This window comes from Notechis scutatus, chromosome 6 (assembly GCF_049901735.1).
Source record: "Notechis scutatus isolate UNSWTSFEM ecotype Mainland chromosome 6, rNotScu1.2, whole genome shotgun sequence".
Classification (NCBI taxonomy): domain Eukaryota; kingdom Metazoa; phylum Chordata; class Lepidosauria; order Squamata; family Elapidae; genus Notechis; species Notechis scutatus.
In genome coordinates, this window is record NC_142014.1 from 55,115,720 (window position 1) to 55,135,412 (window position 19,693).

The 19,693-nt window shown below is 36.0% G+C and overlaps 1 protein-coding gene across 1 annotated transcript; it reads left to right on the forward strand.

Moving 5' to 3' along the window:
- Positions 1-418: 418 nt before the first annotated feature.
- On the forward strand, positions 419-10,290 carry IFT27 (intraflagellar transport 27). Its single transcript, XM_026694930.2, has 7 exons — positions 419-812; positions 2,299-2,378; positions 2,956-3,015; positions 5,018-5,077; positions 7,142-7,259; positions 7,522-7,631; positions 7,776-10,290. The coding sequence occupies exons 1-7, from the start codon at positions 779-781 to the stop codon at positions 7,872-7,874; spliced, it is 561 nt and encodes a 186-aa protein (XP_026550715.1). The 5' UTR covers positions 419-778; the 3' UTR covers positions 7,875-10,290.
- Positions 10,291-19,693: the final 9,403 nt, after the last annotated feature.

Sequence of the window (19,693 nt, forward strand, 5' to 3'; positions counted from 1 at the left end):
AAGGATTCTCTGATCAAACTTTTCTTTGAAAATTGATAAGCAAACAAAACGACTCTTTTTGTCCAAATGGTACAATCCATCTGCATTTTAACCAATCATAAAATACTCTCTTAGGGGTATCATAAATTACCGGGTAGAACTAAAACGCTAAGGCCAACGCACGCTAAAATTTGTAGCTTCGAATGACATCATCCTTCTCCTGAGAGTTGGAGGGGGCAGGACGGCGTCACGCCGATGGAGAAGAGATTGACCAGCGACCTTATCAATCACAAACTGGTTTACTTTTGAGCGGCACATGCTGAAAACCAATACACCGAGGCCATAGGCGTTGCCCTGGCCTAAAGGCGGGAAAACATGAAAGGGACAGCCAATGAAAACGGTCTGGCGAAGCGCTTTAACCAATCGACTTTTCCTATTTGGAATCCTCCGATGGAGGCATCGGCGAATGAATGGGAAGGGTAGCGGGGTTCTTCATGTGCTGTTGCTAAGAGAGCTTCGGCTTGTGTTTCCCTGCGACTGAGAAGGAAAGGCGGTTATTGTGTCCTCCACAGTGGAACTCATAGCCAGCCTTCTTTCTAGCAGGGTCTCCAGAGGGACTCTCTCTCTCTTTCTCTCTCTCTCTCTCTTTCCTACATCAACGCCCCCCCCCCTCCGCTTCCATGAGTATGTGATGTCTCTGGGCTCCATTTAATTTTTAAAATCTCAGTCCTAATAAATGCACGTCTCTTCCTCCAGCTCCCCCGAAGGCCCATTTTTATGGTGAAGATCAGTACAGGCCATGGTGAAACTGGCTGCCAAATGCATCGTGGCGGGTGAGTCCCCAAATTGGCCACCACGGTTTTCAGTTGTATCTTTTTTTTTTTTTTTTAATAGGGCCTGGATTATCCTAAATCAAGACTCGGGTCAGGAAACTCAGTTACTTCCCAGCAGTTCCTGATCTAAAATTGCACTTAAAATGAATTAGGTAATTTGGAAATAAGGGCGAGGAATCTGCTTGACTCACAGTGGGCTGAGATTCTTCCTAACCTTAAATTGAGCAGCCAAGCTATAAGGTGACTTCTTTGGTTTGGTGTCAGTGCTGGGTACTTAAACTCAGGGGAATTGTGAACCCCATTACTTGCTAGCTGCTGCTTTGCAACAGTTCAGGCAGGAGTTTTTCCTGACTTAAACCTAAAGATGCCAGCCCCAATCTAAAACGTTTAAGATTTCCTTCATGCAAATCCTGTGTTCTACTGTTGTGCTAAAAATTTTAACCAGTGAGAATTACTTCCAAGACAGTTTGATGGAGCACACATAATTTCCTTGCCTTTATAGGACAGGGTCTTTCCGTACAAGCCTGTTAACTTGAGAGTCTTTTGATATCTCTAAATCCAGGGTTTCTCATACTTAAGGCTGCAGAACCTGTTAGCTGAAAAATAATTCCAAGTACCCCAATAAAAACTCCCCCGTTTCTAATAGCCTCTCTCAAAACCTATCAAAATATCTACATTGCCAAGATCTACACTGCATTGGCACAGGGTCTGCACTGCAGTGGGTGATGAGAATCGGGGTGGATTAGAACAGTAAGTTAACACATGGGGTGTGTTAATAGTGGAGAAAGGTAGTAAGGACAGCTGGGTAAATGGCTGTAGTATGACATAGATAATTGTATAAGAAATACCTGAACCCCAAATTATGAGCTGTATATCTTCTAAATAAGCTCTGTACCACATACAGGCCACCAGGTGGGCCATTGGCATTAAAAAAAAATATTCATCACTAGAAAGAACTGCCACCCTAAAAAAAACACTGTGCTATAAGCACCTCTTTTTATTGTTTGTGCCTTTTTTGCCCATTTTCAGCTTCATAGTATCGGTTCTGAGGTGTTTGTTGATTAGAACTACATATGAAATTTCTACTGCCAAGTCATCATAGATTAAAATAGTATTCAAATGGGATCTTTATTGTTTAATTTTGTTTCTACTTATTCCAAGCATGGAATTTGTTTCACATACTGATATTAAATAGGATGGTGGAAGTTGATGCTTCATTCTGTAGCATTTCTGCTTGCTATTTAACTTCAAGCATTAAAAAAAATTAAATTAAATTCCAATCAGCCAGGAAACCTGGGGGATATTATATGCATACCCTTGACTCACCCTTGAATTTCTATGGGTTTAAGTTTTCCTTTTCTGTGTAAACCTAGTATAAATATAGGCTTGTTTAACATAGCCAATAATAATAAAATGGGACAGAACTCATGATTTCTTAATTAGACATGGCTTAATCAAAGAGCTTTTTCATCCATTTGTGATACAGGTGATTCAACTGTGGGGAAGACTGCTTTGGTCCAGATGTTCTGCAATGATGGGGCTCATTTTCAGAAAAACTATACCCTGGTGAGCCTTATAATAGACTGAGAGATACTGAGGAATTGAGTATTAATTATGATCCTTAAGATCAATATTAGAACATTTTTTTAAAAAAAGGCTAGAGTCAGTTTATACTTTTATCCAACCAGTTATTTTCAAGTGGGAAAACTGTTCCATTCCATTTTCCACTACATACATATACACACAAAAAGAATGGGCATCAGTGGCCTGTTTATATAGAAGCTCAGTTGGAACTGGCAAATATAATTCCAATCTGACCTGTATATGTGCATTTTCTATTTGACATGTATTTGTGTTACTTTAAATTGTTGGCTAAATATATGTATCACCCATCCTCAAGTAATATAGAATAAACTTTAAAGGCTTTTAGTAAAAAAAAAAAACATTTAAATTAAATGAATAAATCATTTTTCAACCTAATTTTGTTTTTTCAGCCAAGATCTTAAGAATTAAATTTGAGTTTCTCTGACTGAAAAATATCTAGCATTGGGTATTGTGAAGGGTCACTTGAGAAACCTAACAAGTTGTAAAATAAACTGATTTTATTATTATTTGATATATTTTTCCATGTTATGATTGATAGACAGTAGGAGTGGAACTATTGGTGAAGACAGTATCTATTCCAGGAACAAATGATAGCGTGGTAAGATTGGCTGTGATTTAGATTTATATATTTTTAAAACTCATTGAACAGACAGTTTTCTCAGAAATATTATTTATGTTTTGTTAAGTTTAGCTATTTCTGTTCAGCTGTATGGGGAACTTTAATATTGGCTGTGTTGAAATCGGGATGGCACTTTATTGTCTATGAATTTTTTTTATCTGAATTTCTCAGAGATTAAAAAAATAGAAATGGTCATAATTAGTTGCATTATTATTATTTAAATTTTATTATGGCCACCCACTCCCATGAACTCTGGTGACTTATAAATACCAAACAATAAAAGCAGTTAAAAATACATAGCACCATAGGGACCACAAACTAAGACAGTCACAACAATAACAAACCAAACCAAAACAGGCTCACAAACATCATCCCGCCAAGTTTTAAAGGTGTTTCATAACCCCAAGAGAGAGGGAGATGTCCATACCTTTGGAAAGATGCTGTCCAGAGAGTAGAGCCATAATAAAAAAGGCATGCTTCTTAATCCCATAAAATGACAACATTTAATATTGATCTGGAGCACACCCATTCTGCCAGAACATATTGGTGGTCCGTAAAGATTGAAGATAGGCAGGCCCTAAGATATCCAGGCCCTAAGCTATAAAGGTAATAACCTTTATGGGGAAAAACCAGCATATTAAATTGCATCTGAAATCTATTGGCAACCAATGACCATAGCAGCAATGCTGGTGGGTATCCTGAGAGGCAGCCATTAAATGCTTGCACTTCTGCATTTTGCACCAACTCTAGCTTCCAGATGGTCTTCAGGGGCAATTCCTTGTACAACACAATACAATTATTACTATGATTACAATAATCCAGTTGTGCAAATTACTGACTTCAATTTTGGTACTATACAGGTAGTCCTCGACTTACAACAGTTCATTTAGTGACCGTTTAAAGTTACAATGTCACTGAAAAAAAGTGGCTTATTACCATTTTTCACACTTAGGACCATTACAGCATCCCCACGGTCAAGTGAGTAATATAGGTATGCTTGGCAACTGAGTCATATTTATGATGGTTGCGGTAGCCGAGGTCACGGTGATCCCCTTTTGCAACCTTCTGACGAGCAAAGTCAATGGGGAAACCAGATTCACTTAACAAATGTGTCAATTTAACAACTGCAGTGATTCACTTAACAAAAGTGACAAGAAAAGCCGTAAAATGGGGCAAAACCCACTTTACAAATTTCTCACTTAACATACATTTTGGGCTCAATTGTGGCCGTAAGTCAAGGACTACTTGTATTTGCCTTATCCAGCCTTCTTTAAATACAAATTACATTTTGTAAGCTTAATAAATATTTTAACTATCTCTATTTACATGAAATATTCAACCTAATATTTTCTTAGAAGTATTTTGGCTTTTGTATATTTTTGTTTGAGCCAAATGTTTTGAAGGGGGTATTTGTGTCATTAGAAAACCCAGTAAGAGGAGAACGCAGCAATATACTCGCATCACAACCTGTATGAATTTATTTTACATATTTTGTGTCAAATTTATTTTAAGATCCCATAGTTATTGAAAGTCTTGTATTTTTGCATCAAAAATATGTAACTGTTAAATTGCTATTTTCATTACAGTATGCATTAAGTTAACTGGGAATAATAACTGGATCTATTGGTTTATGTAAAGAAAAATAGTTCAAGATCTATGGGCCATTCCTTGAATTCACTCCATTGCAGCTGTGTATTGTGGTGATTCAGCACCACAGGGTAGTTCTTGAGGGAAGAGGGGGCATGAGAGAATGGCATCTTTGCAACTTAGCTGTGGCCTGGAGCTCTTCTGTCTATGGAATGTGAATTTATGATCTTAACTCAATCAATTACATTTATCTTTTTTATGCTGCAAGCTGATTAGCCACTTGCAGAAAGAGACGTTTCCCCCCCAGCTATGTCTGAAAATTCTAAAATTCAAAAGCTGTTCTGAACTATGGAATGTTTTTTTTAATTAAACAATATATTTGTTCTCTTTTCAGGAACTCTTCCTCTTTGATTCAGCAGGCAAAGAACTCTTTTCCGAAATACTAGATAAATTGGCAAGTGTAAAAATCTTTTCTCCTGAAAGATTTGCTGTTTGTTTGGATGCTATGATTCTTATTTAAAATGTTTTTGTTTTATTTGTTTTATTTCAGTGATAGTATATGCCATCTAATTTTTAAGACTGCACAGTGTACAATATAGAAGATGTAGAACAATTTTTTTCACAAAAAAGAAAAATACCCAGAAAAAATAAACACTATCTCCCAAATCAGACGATCTAGAAGAGGTGCACCGTGCATTCATTCTACCCCAAGGCCAAGGGAAAAAGCTAGATCTTAAGGGCTTGTCTAAACAAGGTTGGGGAAACAGACATAGGACTCTCTAGGGGGAATGTCATTTCAGAGCACAGCCACTGTCACAAAGAGGCTCTATTTCCAGAGTTCCATTAGGTAGAACTGCTTAATAGACTCCCAGTATGCCAGATCAACAAATAGTCCCTAAAGTATCTAGTCTGTATGCTGTGAAGGGCCTTATAGGTGATAACCAGCACCTTCAATTGTACCTGGAAGCCAGCTGGGAGCCATGAAGCATTGGTTTTACATGGCTATATTAAATATGTCCAGAACTGCCTTTGCTGCTGCATTCTAGATCAGCTACAGCTTCCAAAATGGTCTTTAAGAACAACCCCAGACAGAGCACACTTCAGTGGCTCAAATGCAAGACAACCAAAGCTCAAGTCCAAATTAATTAGATAAAACTGTAAGCAATTCTGACTCTCATTTTTTGTTTTCGCCCAACAGGACTCCCACCTGGCCTATGAAACCAAGGCCATTCCCTCCCTGAAGTCCTCTTTCCCAATGGAAAGCATTACCAAATTCCTCATTATGGTAGTCCCAAGCCTTTGTTCATTTGTTACCTTTTCCAGTATAAAAACGTCAAAAGAATGAAACGGGCTGTTTAGAACTGCCTTATTTGCTGAGTTTCTTAAATGAGTACATTTAACTTCTTGCCTGTGTCTACATAGAAAAAAAGTGTAGAGATGGATTGTTTTAAGAGGTGCAACTTTGTAGAAGAGAACCATGACCCATCATTTAGGACAGGGATCCCCAACCTTTTCGACGCCGCGGCCCGGTTCCGACATCAGCTGGGCGCATGCCCGGTATCAGCGTCAACTGGGCGCCGCCATCTTTTTATGACGAAAGGCTTCGGTGGCGTCACGGGCGCTGAGCTGTCATAAAGATGGCGCGCAGCGCTTCTGGTGAGCTTTTTCGGTAGAAATGGCTTTCTACCCGAAAAGCTCATCGAGCGCTGGCGCCGCCATCTTTTATGATGTAAACAGCGCCCGTGAACTTTCTACCCGGAAGCGCTTTTTTACCAAAAGATGGCGGCGCCAGCAACCAGCGGCCCGGTAAGGGTTGTTCCGCTGACGTACCGGTCCGCGGACCGGCGGTTGGGGACCCCTGATTTAGGAGGTATCCCAGAGTGCAAATATGCCCCTTTAGAAAGAAAACACTCCACGTCTTCATGCAATGGTAGCTGATCTGATACTTGTGCTAGAAAGTACAGTTGTGTTATTTTCTATACCTTAATTGTTTTAGAGATCTTGAATATGTATTCTTGTTTTGCAACTTTAAAACACAGAAGTAGCTGTAACTGTTTTAATTTGTTTTTTTAATTGACAATTCAAAGAATAAAGGTAGCCCACATTTACTTAAACTGTCTCTATTTTTTTAAAAAAAATAGAAAGTTTAATTGTAATTAAAGGCATTATTTTCTCTTCCTTTAATTTATTTCTGTCTTGAATCAAATCGCTTTGTTTCCTTGGACGTGGCTGATATTCCAGACTTTAAATTAAATGTATTTTTATCAAGTGTTGTTGTGTTCATTCATACATTTTTGGATATTTAAAAATTAAAAAAACATGTTCCCTTTTATAAGTAAATAAAATTTCCAAATGGATGAATTCTGGATTTTTGAAAAAAAAAAAATAGATTATTTTAAACTGGATTTTATTATATTTTTTTTCCAACAACATTTTGTCATTTTTCATGTAGAGGATGTAGGATTATATGGGTGATTTATTTCAGCAAAATTTATATCGTTTTCCTTTTACTATATAGTGGGAACAGCCCAATGCCCTATGCATTGTGTACGATGTCACCAATGAGCAATCTTTCAATAACTCTGCTAAATGGCTAGAAAGGCTGAGAATCCAAACATCAGGTATTCATACTCCAGGTAGGAAATTTTAAATATCTTTGCATATATATTTTGTTTCTACATCTCATACTCCTCAAATATGCTAGAAAACAGAACCTTGATTCCAAACAATTGCTTTCTTCAGTTTACATTTTCTTCATGTATTGAAGAATTGTAAAATTTATATTCTAACTTATTCCTTTGTGATCCTTTTCTCTTGATAAATGTCAGACAATTCTTTTTAACTTGTTAGCTTTGCTTATCTGTAACAATCCAATATTTTCTTTTCTTTTTCTTTTAGGTGTCCTGGTGGGCAATAAGATTGATTTAAGTGATAGGAGAGTTGTAGAGCGCAAACAAGCACAACAGTGGGCAGAAGCAAATGGCCTGGAATACTGTGAAATATCAGTAGTGAGTAGCTTTACTTTACTGGATATGCAATGTAAATGCATTTATTTTCATTCTGAGGAAAGGCTGGATTATTTTGGTTGATTTATGCGGTTGCTTGATGAAATAACTCTATCCATTTGTAATTGTTTCTTTTTGTCTTTACAGAAAGAGATGGAAAATTTTGAAGTTCCTTTTCACATTGTGGCAAATTCTTTCCACCGATTGTACAAAGAGAAAGTAGAAATTTTCCATTCATTGGCATGAGGTGTCCTTAAGTACAATATGATGGATTAAAAAGAAAACACACTAACAGGCAAAATCATATGAAAATGGAAAGTAGGTTTTTGTTGTATAGTCACTTGCTTTCCATCATAGAGAATTATAATTCTTCAACTATTATTTCAGATCTCATCTGCTTATTGTTTATCCTGTGATGGACTTTTTTTTAGAAGAAACATTGTTAGCATTTTTGCATGAATTCAGAGTTTAAATACTGTGAAATATTTGACAAATTTCATAAGGAGAAATCTATCAAAAATTAAAAACATGCCATTACTATGGACATTTCAATAATCCAAACAATCTGTTTCTTACAATTGAGTTATACCTAGTAATTGTTATTCAGAAATCAATATAAAAGATATATTTCAACTTTAGTTTTCTAAAGGTAGAAATTCATAATCCTTAAGAATTTTCTGCAACTTTTTTTCTGCCAACTCAAAATATCATTTGGTGGAGGGTTTTTTTGAAAGTTAGTAACTAAACCATTGTTATAGGCCTTTTTCGTTGCCTTTTCTAACTGCAGGGATACCAATTATTTTAATGGAGGAAAAATGTTGAGACACCACTTTGCACATATCATTCTTAATACTATGTTCTAAAAACATTGCAGCTTGGTAGATCAATTTGCCAGGGTTTTTTCATATCTTATTAATATTGTTATTAGTATTGTTCAAACAACTGGTGGACTTTTTGACATCTCCATAATGGTATTCAAAGAATCTGCTAGAAATAATAAAGAGTGTGTTTATTTTAAACTGAAAAATTATACTGGAAAGACTTGTCATAGTGAGCCGGGGGGCTCAGAGCAGGTCATAGCACATCGTTCCAAAATATCCTATTGTTTATTTTTTAAAAAAAAAAGGGGGGGGGCTTTCAATAATGATTCTGCCAGCTAGAAATGGGACAGAAATCCATCCTAGATTTCAAACAAAAATGATAGAAATCCACATATAAAATGAGTGAACCAAAAATGAAGATGGTGCATTGCTTGGGTAAATTTGAATTGTATGAAAAGGGCAGGGTTTCAAACTGTCAGGCCTCCAGTGCTACCAGAGGAGAAAACATTTTATTCCTGTTGCAAGAAATGGATAATTCTTGCCTAAGTCTACTTGCTTCTAATTTATTTCAGTTTAGAGTTGCTTTCCAAAACTGTTGCTCTTCTTGAACTAGCTTTCTTTTTTTCTTCTTCTTATGTGGCTGCTCAGTGCTCTTTGCAAAAGGTCATCTGGCTCATTAAGAAAGCAAAATCTGCAATTTAAAGACCATATCAAACGTTTTTCAACAAGTTTGAGTTGAATAGTTAGGTCACAAGCTACACTATTCTGAGTGTATCAATATTTAATTAAATGTATCTTTCAGATTTAAATCTGGTAACTGTACCCTAGGGCTGTGCACCTTTTCTGAATCTATATGTTTAGACACAAAACAATTTTAAATGACCCTTGAAATTGCTGCACACAACCTTAGAGAGATACAGCTTTCTTGACACTTGAGCAGTAGGTTTGATGGCACACTTTGGTTATTTCACAAAGTGCTTTTCACAGCCCAGCTGTACCCTGCTGTATCCCACATGCACACTTATTAATGTTGCTACATGTTGTTGGATATTTAGAAGAGATCAACAAGTAATGAGTACATTAATTATTTCAGTATATACAGTTAGTTATGTTTGGGTAATTCCAAGAACTACTACCATTGTTGACTTCCATTTTCTAAGTGTACTTTGTTAAGCTGAAATGATTGGTAGAGAAAATTGCAAATTGAAAATGTTGAGCAGTTTGGCAAATGCCATATTTCCAGTCCTGCATTGAAAGTTAGAATTGTCAAAGGTTTTCCATTCCTGGTTTTGTTATGATCCTGAAGGAAGATTTATATTTGGGATATCCAGATATGAAGTTCTCTTAACCTTTGTGAGCTACAGTCCTATTTGTACTTGTCAGATGGCAGCATGAATGAAAAAATGTGTGATTGTGTGTGAGGTTCATTTGAACGATACTGCTTCTCCAAGGAGTAAAGGAACAGAGGTCAAGTTCAGGTCATCAAGCAAGCAGGCAAACATGGAATCTTGGGTGGATTTGATGAATTTGTGCTTTTAAAAGTCTATACAAGTTTTTTAAAAAGTAGCAGATCATTTCTTAGAATTGATCTATTATGCCCATTCATATAGTAAAATGTAAATGAATTGAATCCAAGCCATTGATAACCATTGATTGTGATTGCATAATGAGCTCAGAGGCCACATAGAACATTACATATGGTTGATTGCAGAAATAACACGATATGATTGACAGAGCAATCTACACCTGAAATGGCTTATTTCATAAATCATAATGGAAATAGCCAGTCCAACTTCATACTTGTTTCTGGATTAACATTAAGAAAAGCAAAATCCATAGTCTAACATAGGAAAAACATAAACATTATTACTTGAAATATAATATTTATATGTAATCAAAGCTTTTTACCAAGATTCACATCAATATGTGAACATTTTTTTTTTAGCCACCATTCTTTAAAACATAATTTTCTTTAAAATGTCTGTATTTTGTGGGGACAATTAACAAGTAAATGATGCAGCAATAATAGTCTTTACATTGGTATTCTAAATTTTGTTTCTGGCTAATAAGCCCCCACCCCCCCTTGATTAATTTCTAGCATGCCTTGCCTCTTTTATATTTTATATATTGATTTTAATATTTTATTGTACAAACTTCTTCTGAGAGAGAGATGCACAACTCTTAAATACTGTGTGAATAAATAAACAAATGTATGGTTGTGTTAAAGGGACAGATTAAACTCTGCTTTAGGGGCAGAGCTGGATCTCTAAACAAAGCTGTTCCTATTCTCTATATTCTCATGGTTGGAGATCTAAGAACAGTTTTCTTAGTCAAGAATTGAACCACAGCAGCTTCTACTGCTGTTGATAGTGGATAGTGCTCGAATTCAGCCTAGCACTGAATTTGAGTACAGAGGTAAAAATGACGATTTTTAAGATTAAAATCGTAACCCCTAACCTTTCATTTTTTAGGGTATAATAAATGAATATTGCTCCCTCTTGCATCAAAGAGAATCCAATGAGATATCCTTGATTTATTTTTCACTCTCCTCCCTCCCCCCCTCTTTCTCTCGTTGATGTTTATGTAATCATTCTTGCAATGCTCCTTTAATACTACACTACATGGTGTAGCTTTCATTCCTTATGGATAGGAAAAATGGCTAAACAGAAGTGACAGCTAGCAGAAGAGAAGGGATAGAGAGCACATAGATAAAGAAGACTTCATGCGAGCAGGCTACTTTCTATAAGCTTTGTTTTTCTTCACCCATCTGAAATTATACTAATTTCTTGGCTCTGGGTTTGTTACTTATGAATGTCATCAGTGTGGAAAATATTACAAATTTTAGCACTGGGCATGAGTCTTTACCCTGTTTGTAAAGCCCACCATCTCTCTCTCAATGTTATCCTGTTTTTAGCTGACCAAGAATATTTTTATATAAAATCCTAGATAGAGTCTAGGATTTCCCCGGCCATTGGTATGTTCCAGTTGATATTGACACCAAAATTATTATTTACTTCACAGCATTAGGAAAGGATTGAAATGTGATAATCAGAGTATTAATATGAATTAAAATATATTTGAATTAGGGTTATCCTAAACAGACATCCCCTTCATTCTCCTAGCAAGACTGCTTTCATTTATTTTACCATCTGCTCCTCAGTGCTGGAGATGATGCTGGAGATATGTGACTTGGGGCACTCAGGCAGAAACTGGCCTGCACAAGGCCAGGCATGTGTTTGTCTCCTAGCAATGCAGCGGTCAGCAACAAAAAAATTTGCTGCCATATCAGAGAGCAAAGGCTTGGAAATATTTGAGATGCAACAAGATGGGCTGTAGGAAGGCAAGATTTGGGGAGGGTCAGAGGAGACAAGCAACTGCGGGATGAAGGCAGATTGATAGGCTACATACAGATGTAATAAAATAGATTAAATAACCAGATCATTTAAAGATACTGAAATATTAGAAGACAGGGATATGCAGAGTTGGTAGTTGCTGACAAAATGACTTCGTTTGTCCCTCTAGCAGTGAGATAATAGGAACAGCATGAATCAAGACTGATGGTTGGAAATGCTACAAGAAAGCAAGAACAATTCTACCACATGTGGCACTTATGTTAAAAAACTCAAAGGTACCATAAAGAAATAATCAACATATTCAAAAAAATTCCAAACAATACATTTCAAACTGCAGCCATATATATGTTTATTAAGTATGATTCCAGAAAACCCCCCCAAAAAATCAGCTTGCTAAGATATTTGTTAACAATTGCAAAAGCAAACTTGTCACAACACTGGAAAAAAATAAATCTTGATAATGTCAGATTGGGAGATTAAAATTGGAGCATAAGCTGTAATGGCAAAATGGGCAGTATATCTGGGTCAACTACTACATGACCCAGAGAGCAGGGTGGGTGGGGTTTGTTTGTTTTTTGGAATTTCTGTATTATATGAGGATATTTTGTGCAAATGGTTCTTGTGGCTGTAATATCAGTATTGTAATATATCAATATTCTTCTGAAGTAAAGGTACCACCAGGAAAGCCTCCAGAGGTGTGGCCTTAATGCACAGATAAATAGGGAGTGGTTACCAGGCATTGGGTAGTATCAGCCCCTTTTGTTAACATCTTTTCACCATCATGTAGGAACCCCACAATCTGCCCAAGCAATTGGAACTTAAACGGAATGAGCGTGTTTGGATGGACTATATGGCTGATGAAATAAAATCAGACCCAACAGTTAGTTTGATTGCTGACAGCTGACTTAACATTTAAAAAGATTCTTTGCTCCTTAAGATCTCAGTTTCCATGCTATGAAGAAGGAGCAGGATGAAATGGATGAGCTGCATAGATTTTCTAACACCATCTGCAGAGTGAGCCCAGAGAAGGTGTTAGAATTGGAATGGAGGCTTCACCACAAGTCCTCAAGCTGTTAATACATCATTTTAATGCATCTTTACTTCATCAGATGATATATATTGACATATCTGTTGGGACATGTATACAGATGTCCTAACATTTCCATGACTATATGGCATGAGGAACTGATAGCCAAAGGAACTGTGATTGCTTCTCATTAACCAAAGATGCTCTTTGAGGTTAGACTTTCAAGACCCATAGTCCATGGAAGAAAAGATGTCTTACATCCCAGTGGATGAACATCAGGGGCCAAATTATAATACTTAGACAAGTTCTAAAGAGCTAGATAGGCATCATAGCATGGGGAGAAAGGGGAATTGATTTTATTATACTCTAGATGTTAAAGTAAAATCAGATTAGTTTCTCGCTCTTTAAAATGAGTGAGAAAAGCTTTCCCTGCCTAAACAAATGGGAGGGGAAGATGCCACAAATGCTTTATAAAAAGGAACCCTTATTTATATCACTGCATACACATGCTTATATGCCATACCTCAAGACCATAACAAGGTGAGCTAATTCTTTTCTAAAGCTAGGCTTCCCTTCAAATATTTTTACAAATGTCCATCCATTCCAGTATGGATGATATATTTATTTCTGGACAAAGACCCAAGTACTACATTCCTACAACTCGTAGAACTATATTTAGTCTCACATAAGTTGAATGCAGCCTATGTGTTGGTTTATGGTTCAGTGTGTCTTATGAATCCAGAAAATTGGGTTAATTGAATAAACCATGGTTTTGTAAATGATGAATAAACGTTGCTTAAACACAACCAAAAAGCTGTACTCAGTTTACATAACTCACTATAGGTAGTCCTTAAAACCATTTAGTACCATTCAAAGTTACAAAAGCACTGGAAAAAAAGTGAGCTTATGACTGTTTTTCACATGACTTGCAGCATCCCCCCCCCATGATCACATGAACAAAATTTGGATGTTTGGCAGCTGGCATGTATTGATGATGGTTGCAGTGTCCAGGGGTCAGGAGATCACCTTTTGCAATCTTATGACAAGCAAAGTCAATTGGAAAGCCAGATTCTCTTAACAACCGTGTTATTAACTTAACAACTGCAGTGATTCGCTTAATGACTGGTAAGAAAGACTATAGTGGGACAAAACTCACTTAACTGTCTCGCTTAGCAAAGGAAATTCGAGGCTCAAGTGTGGTCATAAGTTGAGGACTACCTGTAATATGCTTTTTATCCCTCTGCAAATATGTAGGGAATGTACATAAAAGCACTTCTGTGATATATCTCATGTTTATATTAACTGTCCACAAAACCAGTCATTTCCTTAAACATGGACACTTATGCATAATGTGATATTTCGTTTTTACTTAAAATTTAATTGTTAACCAGGTTTAGATCCCATGATACTTTTAATACCAATCAAACTATTAGGAACTAGCCTAAATATAAATGGTTTGTCTTTAAGGGCCTGCTGTCTTGTTGCTTATGAATAAATACTGATCTCTTTAACTAGTAGAGTTTGTTTTAGCTAATGTTGTTTGTAGTGAAATTTAGCTTTATAGTGCATTTCTTAGCAACTAATGTCTTAGAAACTGAAGTCTAGCTAGGATTATGTTTCATAAGCTCATTTATCTTTTCGATTATTTTCTTCTAAGATAGTGCGTGTGTGTAGTGAGCTATTAAGTATTTTTTGACAAAACAGTTCTGCTTGCTTTTGTAAATCCACATGATCCATCCTCGTTTACTCAAGTTTGCTTTTCATGCTTGTGTATCTTAATATGCCACTCAACTGTATAGAGGAGACACATTAACTCAGCTGTAGTTTAAAAGGGTAAAAGTAATTAAGGTTCCTCTTTTTAATTTTATAGATGTCATATCAGTTTGGTCATACAAATAATTGATGAGTAGTGGCAATTTCAGGGAGAAATATTTCCATCAAATCCATATTAGTTGGCCTGTATGCAAGTTACAGCAGTCAAAGAGACTGTGTGACAGAAATGTTAGCATTCTAAACAAATTAGAAAGCACTTTGTAATCGGTTATGATGTGTTGATATATGGTGTTATTCCTGTAGCCTGGATGCATTTTTTTCAAAGCTGACCCCAAAAAATTGCTATCCAAATTCCACATCTCAATCTCTCATTTTAATGTGTTGAAGTCTATCTCCACTATTTACACAATGATTCCTGTCTTCATCGATAATATGGAATTCCCTTTATCAGCTTTACAGAAACAGCTCCAACTTTGTTGTAAATGTGTTTTATTTCACTTTTTTTTTTGTTAAAATTCATGACATGACAACCCAAGGTAGTTTACACAGAAAGTTTCATACTTTTATCTCAGAACAGCAACTTTAGGAGGTGATTGTGCTAAAAGTGACAGTCACAAAGCTACTGAAAGAACTCTGGAGTTAATTGGGACTTGATTTTGGTCTCTGGTTCCAGTCCAATGCTTCAATCACTCCATTGCACTGGCTTATGCATTGAATGAGCAATAAGAGCTGATATGCTTATTGCCTGTGCATTTCAAACTGCAGTTCACATTAGTTACTTTTAAATATTTCATTCAGAGGAACATTGTGAAAATATATTCTTTTTTCCTTTTCTGTTAATTTATTAGTATTACCTTGTCATTCTACCTGGCTTCTCCTCCTCTACTAATGCATGTCACTTTTTTTCTATTCCTTTATATAATTCTTCTCATATACAATATTACTCTCAGCTTTCTGTTTACCCCTTCTAGGTCCCTTTTGCCTCCTTTTAGTCCATCTCCTTCTGTTGCTATTGAAGTAAAGTGAGAATACTGTCAGCATCATAAGGGGACAAGCTGTAAAACTGCAAATCCCAGTGGGTTAAGTTGTGATCCATTTCATTTCTACTTTGTCCTTGAATGTGCAAAGGTGTTTGTTCAAGGGGGAGGGGCTGTCCTGTATTTGTGTCAAAAGAGAATACAGCCCAGAACAAATGGAGCTAACGATGAATATAGGCCAATTATAGATAAGACTCTATGTAAAACTGGAGTATCTTGTGGCTTTGGGCAAGCTACCAAGAACATAGTATATAGCAGAAATCACACGGATAAAATATAGTGGATGCTTTATCCTTCGGTTGAAAATGTGTCACTTGCATGTGTGGCTGTTGTAAAAGGACAGCCTCTACTTTCTGCAAAAGGCAATCATAGCAATTCTTGGATTCATCGCATGTAAGATAAAGATTGTCTCAAGATTAGTTTGGTTTCTTACAAACACTTGGTTCACTCAAATCCATAATGTCTATGGATATCTTACATTCCCCTTTTCTATTAAAAAGGTTAAAAAGGAAAAAAATAACACAGGATAACTTAAAAATTCAGTTAAAATCACAAAAGGTGTTGCATCCAATCGATACTCAAAATAACAAAACATAATCCGTCCAAGGGGTACTTTTGTCAGTCATTCCCAGGATCTGCTTAATCTGGTTTTAATGGCTTTCTTAAAAGTCGAAGATGAGAGCTAGCTGATCAATTCCAAAGGGAACTACAACTGAGAAGCTTCAACTTCATGGCTCCGGAGACTATTGTTTTTAAGAAAACAGACCCAGAGCCAGCCAACTGTTTCCAGTCTTATGAAATGAACAATAAAGCATACAGTACTGGAAAAGACATCTGACTATACGTTATGAAAAATTCATACAGCATAATCAATGAGGGCAATTCTTTGTGTTTCACCACTACCTGTATGGAGAGGCTCCATTGAAACCAATACATCTTGAACCACTGGAAGAAAGGTAGGTTATAAAATGTGAATAGATAGGCTCCTGGAGACTATTTGATGTTATGGCTATCAACAGAACAGTTGGAATGACATGTGTTTTTTATTTGTATCCCTTTCCATTATATTTAAGGCTGTGGCCCTGAAAACACTAGATAATCCTTTTGAATATCTTGAGGTTTATTGAGTTAAACACATGGAATTGTAACATAAATTGAGAGGGGAGAGTATAAAGAGTTTTATATATACAATATTACTGTACTGATTAACTTTTTGATTATTTTGTCATAACAGATAATGGTTAGTCATAGTCACCCAGATGTTTAGACTGCATTTGGCATTTTTATCCATCAGAGTCCTTCCCAAGGACCTGGGCCAGGCAGTTGTGGGTGTTTGGTGGTGTTAAAAATATGATCGCAAGATGTAAATTGTTCCAAGTAAAGCTGCCTTTTGCAAATCACTATTGGTGATTTGTCAGTGTAGATGATGTTCAAATAATTCTCCAGGTATTTTGGGATTGCACACAAAGGGTCTGTTATCTGTTGGTACTATTTTTGCTGTCTGGAGCACAGTTATTCTATTTGCAAGTTTGTGTATTTGTGATTTTTTTAAAATACAAAAAACTTGCAAATAGAAGTAGAACAACTATGGCAAAAGACATCGAAGATACTACCAGTGGTAATGGGCCCTTTGCATGCAATCTCAAAACATATCTGGAGCCTCATATACATTTTTCTTCCATTCCGCTGTCTCCAGGCACTGCAACATCCATAATTCAGACTTTTTTCTTGTTGCTTGTCTGATTTCTGAAGTCCCAGAGCACTTTATTTTCTTCATTTTCTATTACTTTGTCTATTTTATGGTTCCACCAGTTTTTGCTTGAAGATAAATAGTATTCCTTGCAAATATTCCATTGCACCATTGTTGCTATTTTATCATCCATTGTTTGTAGTCACTCTATAGCTGGCCATTCTTGTGTTGTGGAAAAATGTTACATATTTGTGAAATTTTATTTTTTGAATATTTTTACTTTGGAATATTAAAATGTCTTATTGAAGTAGACATATTATTCTGTATTTATGAAAAGATATAGCTTTAGAAAAGACATCTTGTAGTTCTAATTCAGAGATAACTACATATAATACTTGGTCAAATAAAGTAGCCTTGAATTTCACACATTACAATCCAGTAGGTGGGTTAGTTAATTTGTGGGCTTGTAATTTTCCATCCAAATCTTCAAAAATATGTCTATTTTCCCTCAGGATTCTCTTACAATACCCAGTAGTTCAATGGATATTTCAGTAAATTGGCAACAGTAAAGTTCTTCATATACATACTTTTTATTTTACAAAATGTATAAACATGCTGCCAGATTTTCTACCTCCACACAGTTCTGCTAAACACATATGGCATTTTTAATAACATGACATAGCACAATGGACTAAAGAGGAAGAGTGATAATGACAACAAATGATTACACATCAAAACCCAGCTACTTAAATTCTTGCCACTTTATTAACAGGATTGCTTAAAAACTGCCCATGAATAAAAACCAGCTACGTCAATATACATTGTTATGCAAATGTGGAATCAGCTATTGTTTTCTGTAAAATTAGGGAATTCCACTTGCACTTACATTTAACTATTGAGATCAGATTCATTTGCTTATTAATTTGGTAGACCATTTCCGCTCGTGGTCCTTACACCAATTTAGAGCTTTATACATGGTAAACCATGCATTCAGAAGCATCTGGAAATGAAATAAAGTCAAAAATAGATGAGACAAATGAATTTTTTTAAAAAATCATGTGCTTCAAAGGCAGAAAGCAAGACACTCTTTCACAGAGCTTCAACCCACCCTTGGTCTCCCATCCATACTTACGATATTAATGAGAACAACTGTGAGAACAACACTGGGCGTTCTGCCTATTTCCTAGGATTACAGCCAGGATTCAACTCTGAACTGAATTTAAATTAAAAGAATTCAGATTTTGATAAATGTAACTTTCTTTGGCCATACCCTGGCTCCCCGCCTCCCATTATCAAAAACTAATCACAAATATTGAGCCAGTGGGAAAGGATTGAAATGACTTCCAAGTTGATTAAAAACATAGTACTTTTTTAATTTTAGAAATTCAGCACTGCCCACATTTTGCTTTTGATGCAAATCAGTTAAGTGGCAACACTATAGAAATAGCATTTTCTATTTATTTGCTGCTTCTACCTTATAGGGTTTTTATTTTCACTTTTGTGATTTAACCTGCTGTTTCTCATATCTTTTTTCTCACAACAACTACCCCATAAGTCTCAGAAAGAGCAACTGGCCCAATGTCACTGGAAGGATGCCATTTATGGCTTGCTAGTTTATAGTCTTAATAGGTTAACCTGTACACCAAACTGCTTTTTGTTATGTCTTTGAGTTTCCTTCAGTAACTATATGTTAATTGTCAGGTTTCTTATTTTAGTTAGTTTGTCAATTGTTAATTTTCCCTGGTATTATATCTGTGTTTCGATGCAAAATAAGTTTCCTGTAAGAATACTACAGGTAGTCTTCATTTTAACAACCACAATTGGGACCTGCAGGCATTAAGTAAACATCATGATTTTACAAACTTTCCTTTACTCTGCAGGTTGCATATACAAAGACTGGCACATACTTACTTTTTTGATCACCTTTAAAATTGTGAGCAGTTGCTAAACGAGTTGGTTGCTAAATGAGGACTACCTGTGTGCTATTTGTCTTCTAAGTGAACAGTCCTTGTAGAATCCTGTTCTTACTGAATTCATAGTTTTGATTTGTGTTTCTCTCTCTGAGGTTGTATCTGTCTCTGAAAAATCAAACATGGCTAATAAAATCCAGAATTAGTATTTCCTTAGATAAAGATTCCGTTGAAACAAACTCAACTCCTGGTTTACATGTTGTTCATTTGGGGGGGGAAATACCAAAATGATCGGCTGTTGGTTTCTTCCAGGACTTTTTTGGCTTCCCAATCTAGTCTACAAATTTTTTCCAATTACTTACCAGGTCTGGTCTCTTTAAATCAGGGGTATCAGACTCACATCATCATGGCAGTGTCATGTCACATATCAGGACTTTTTTCTCCTTTGCTAAAT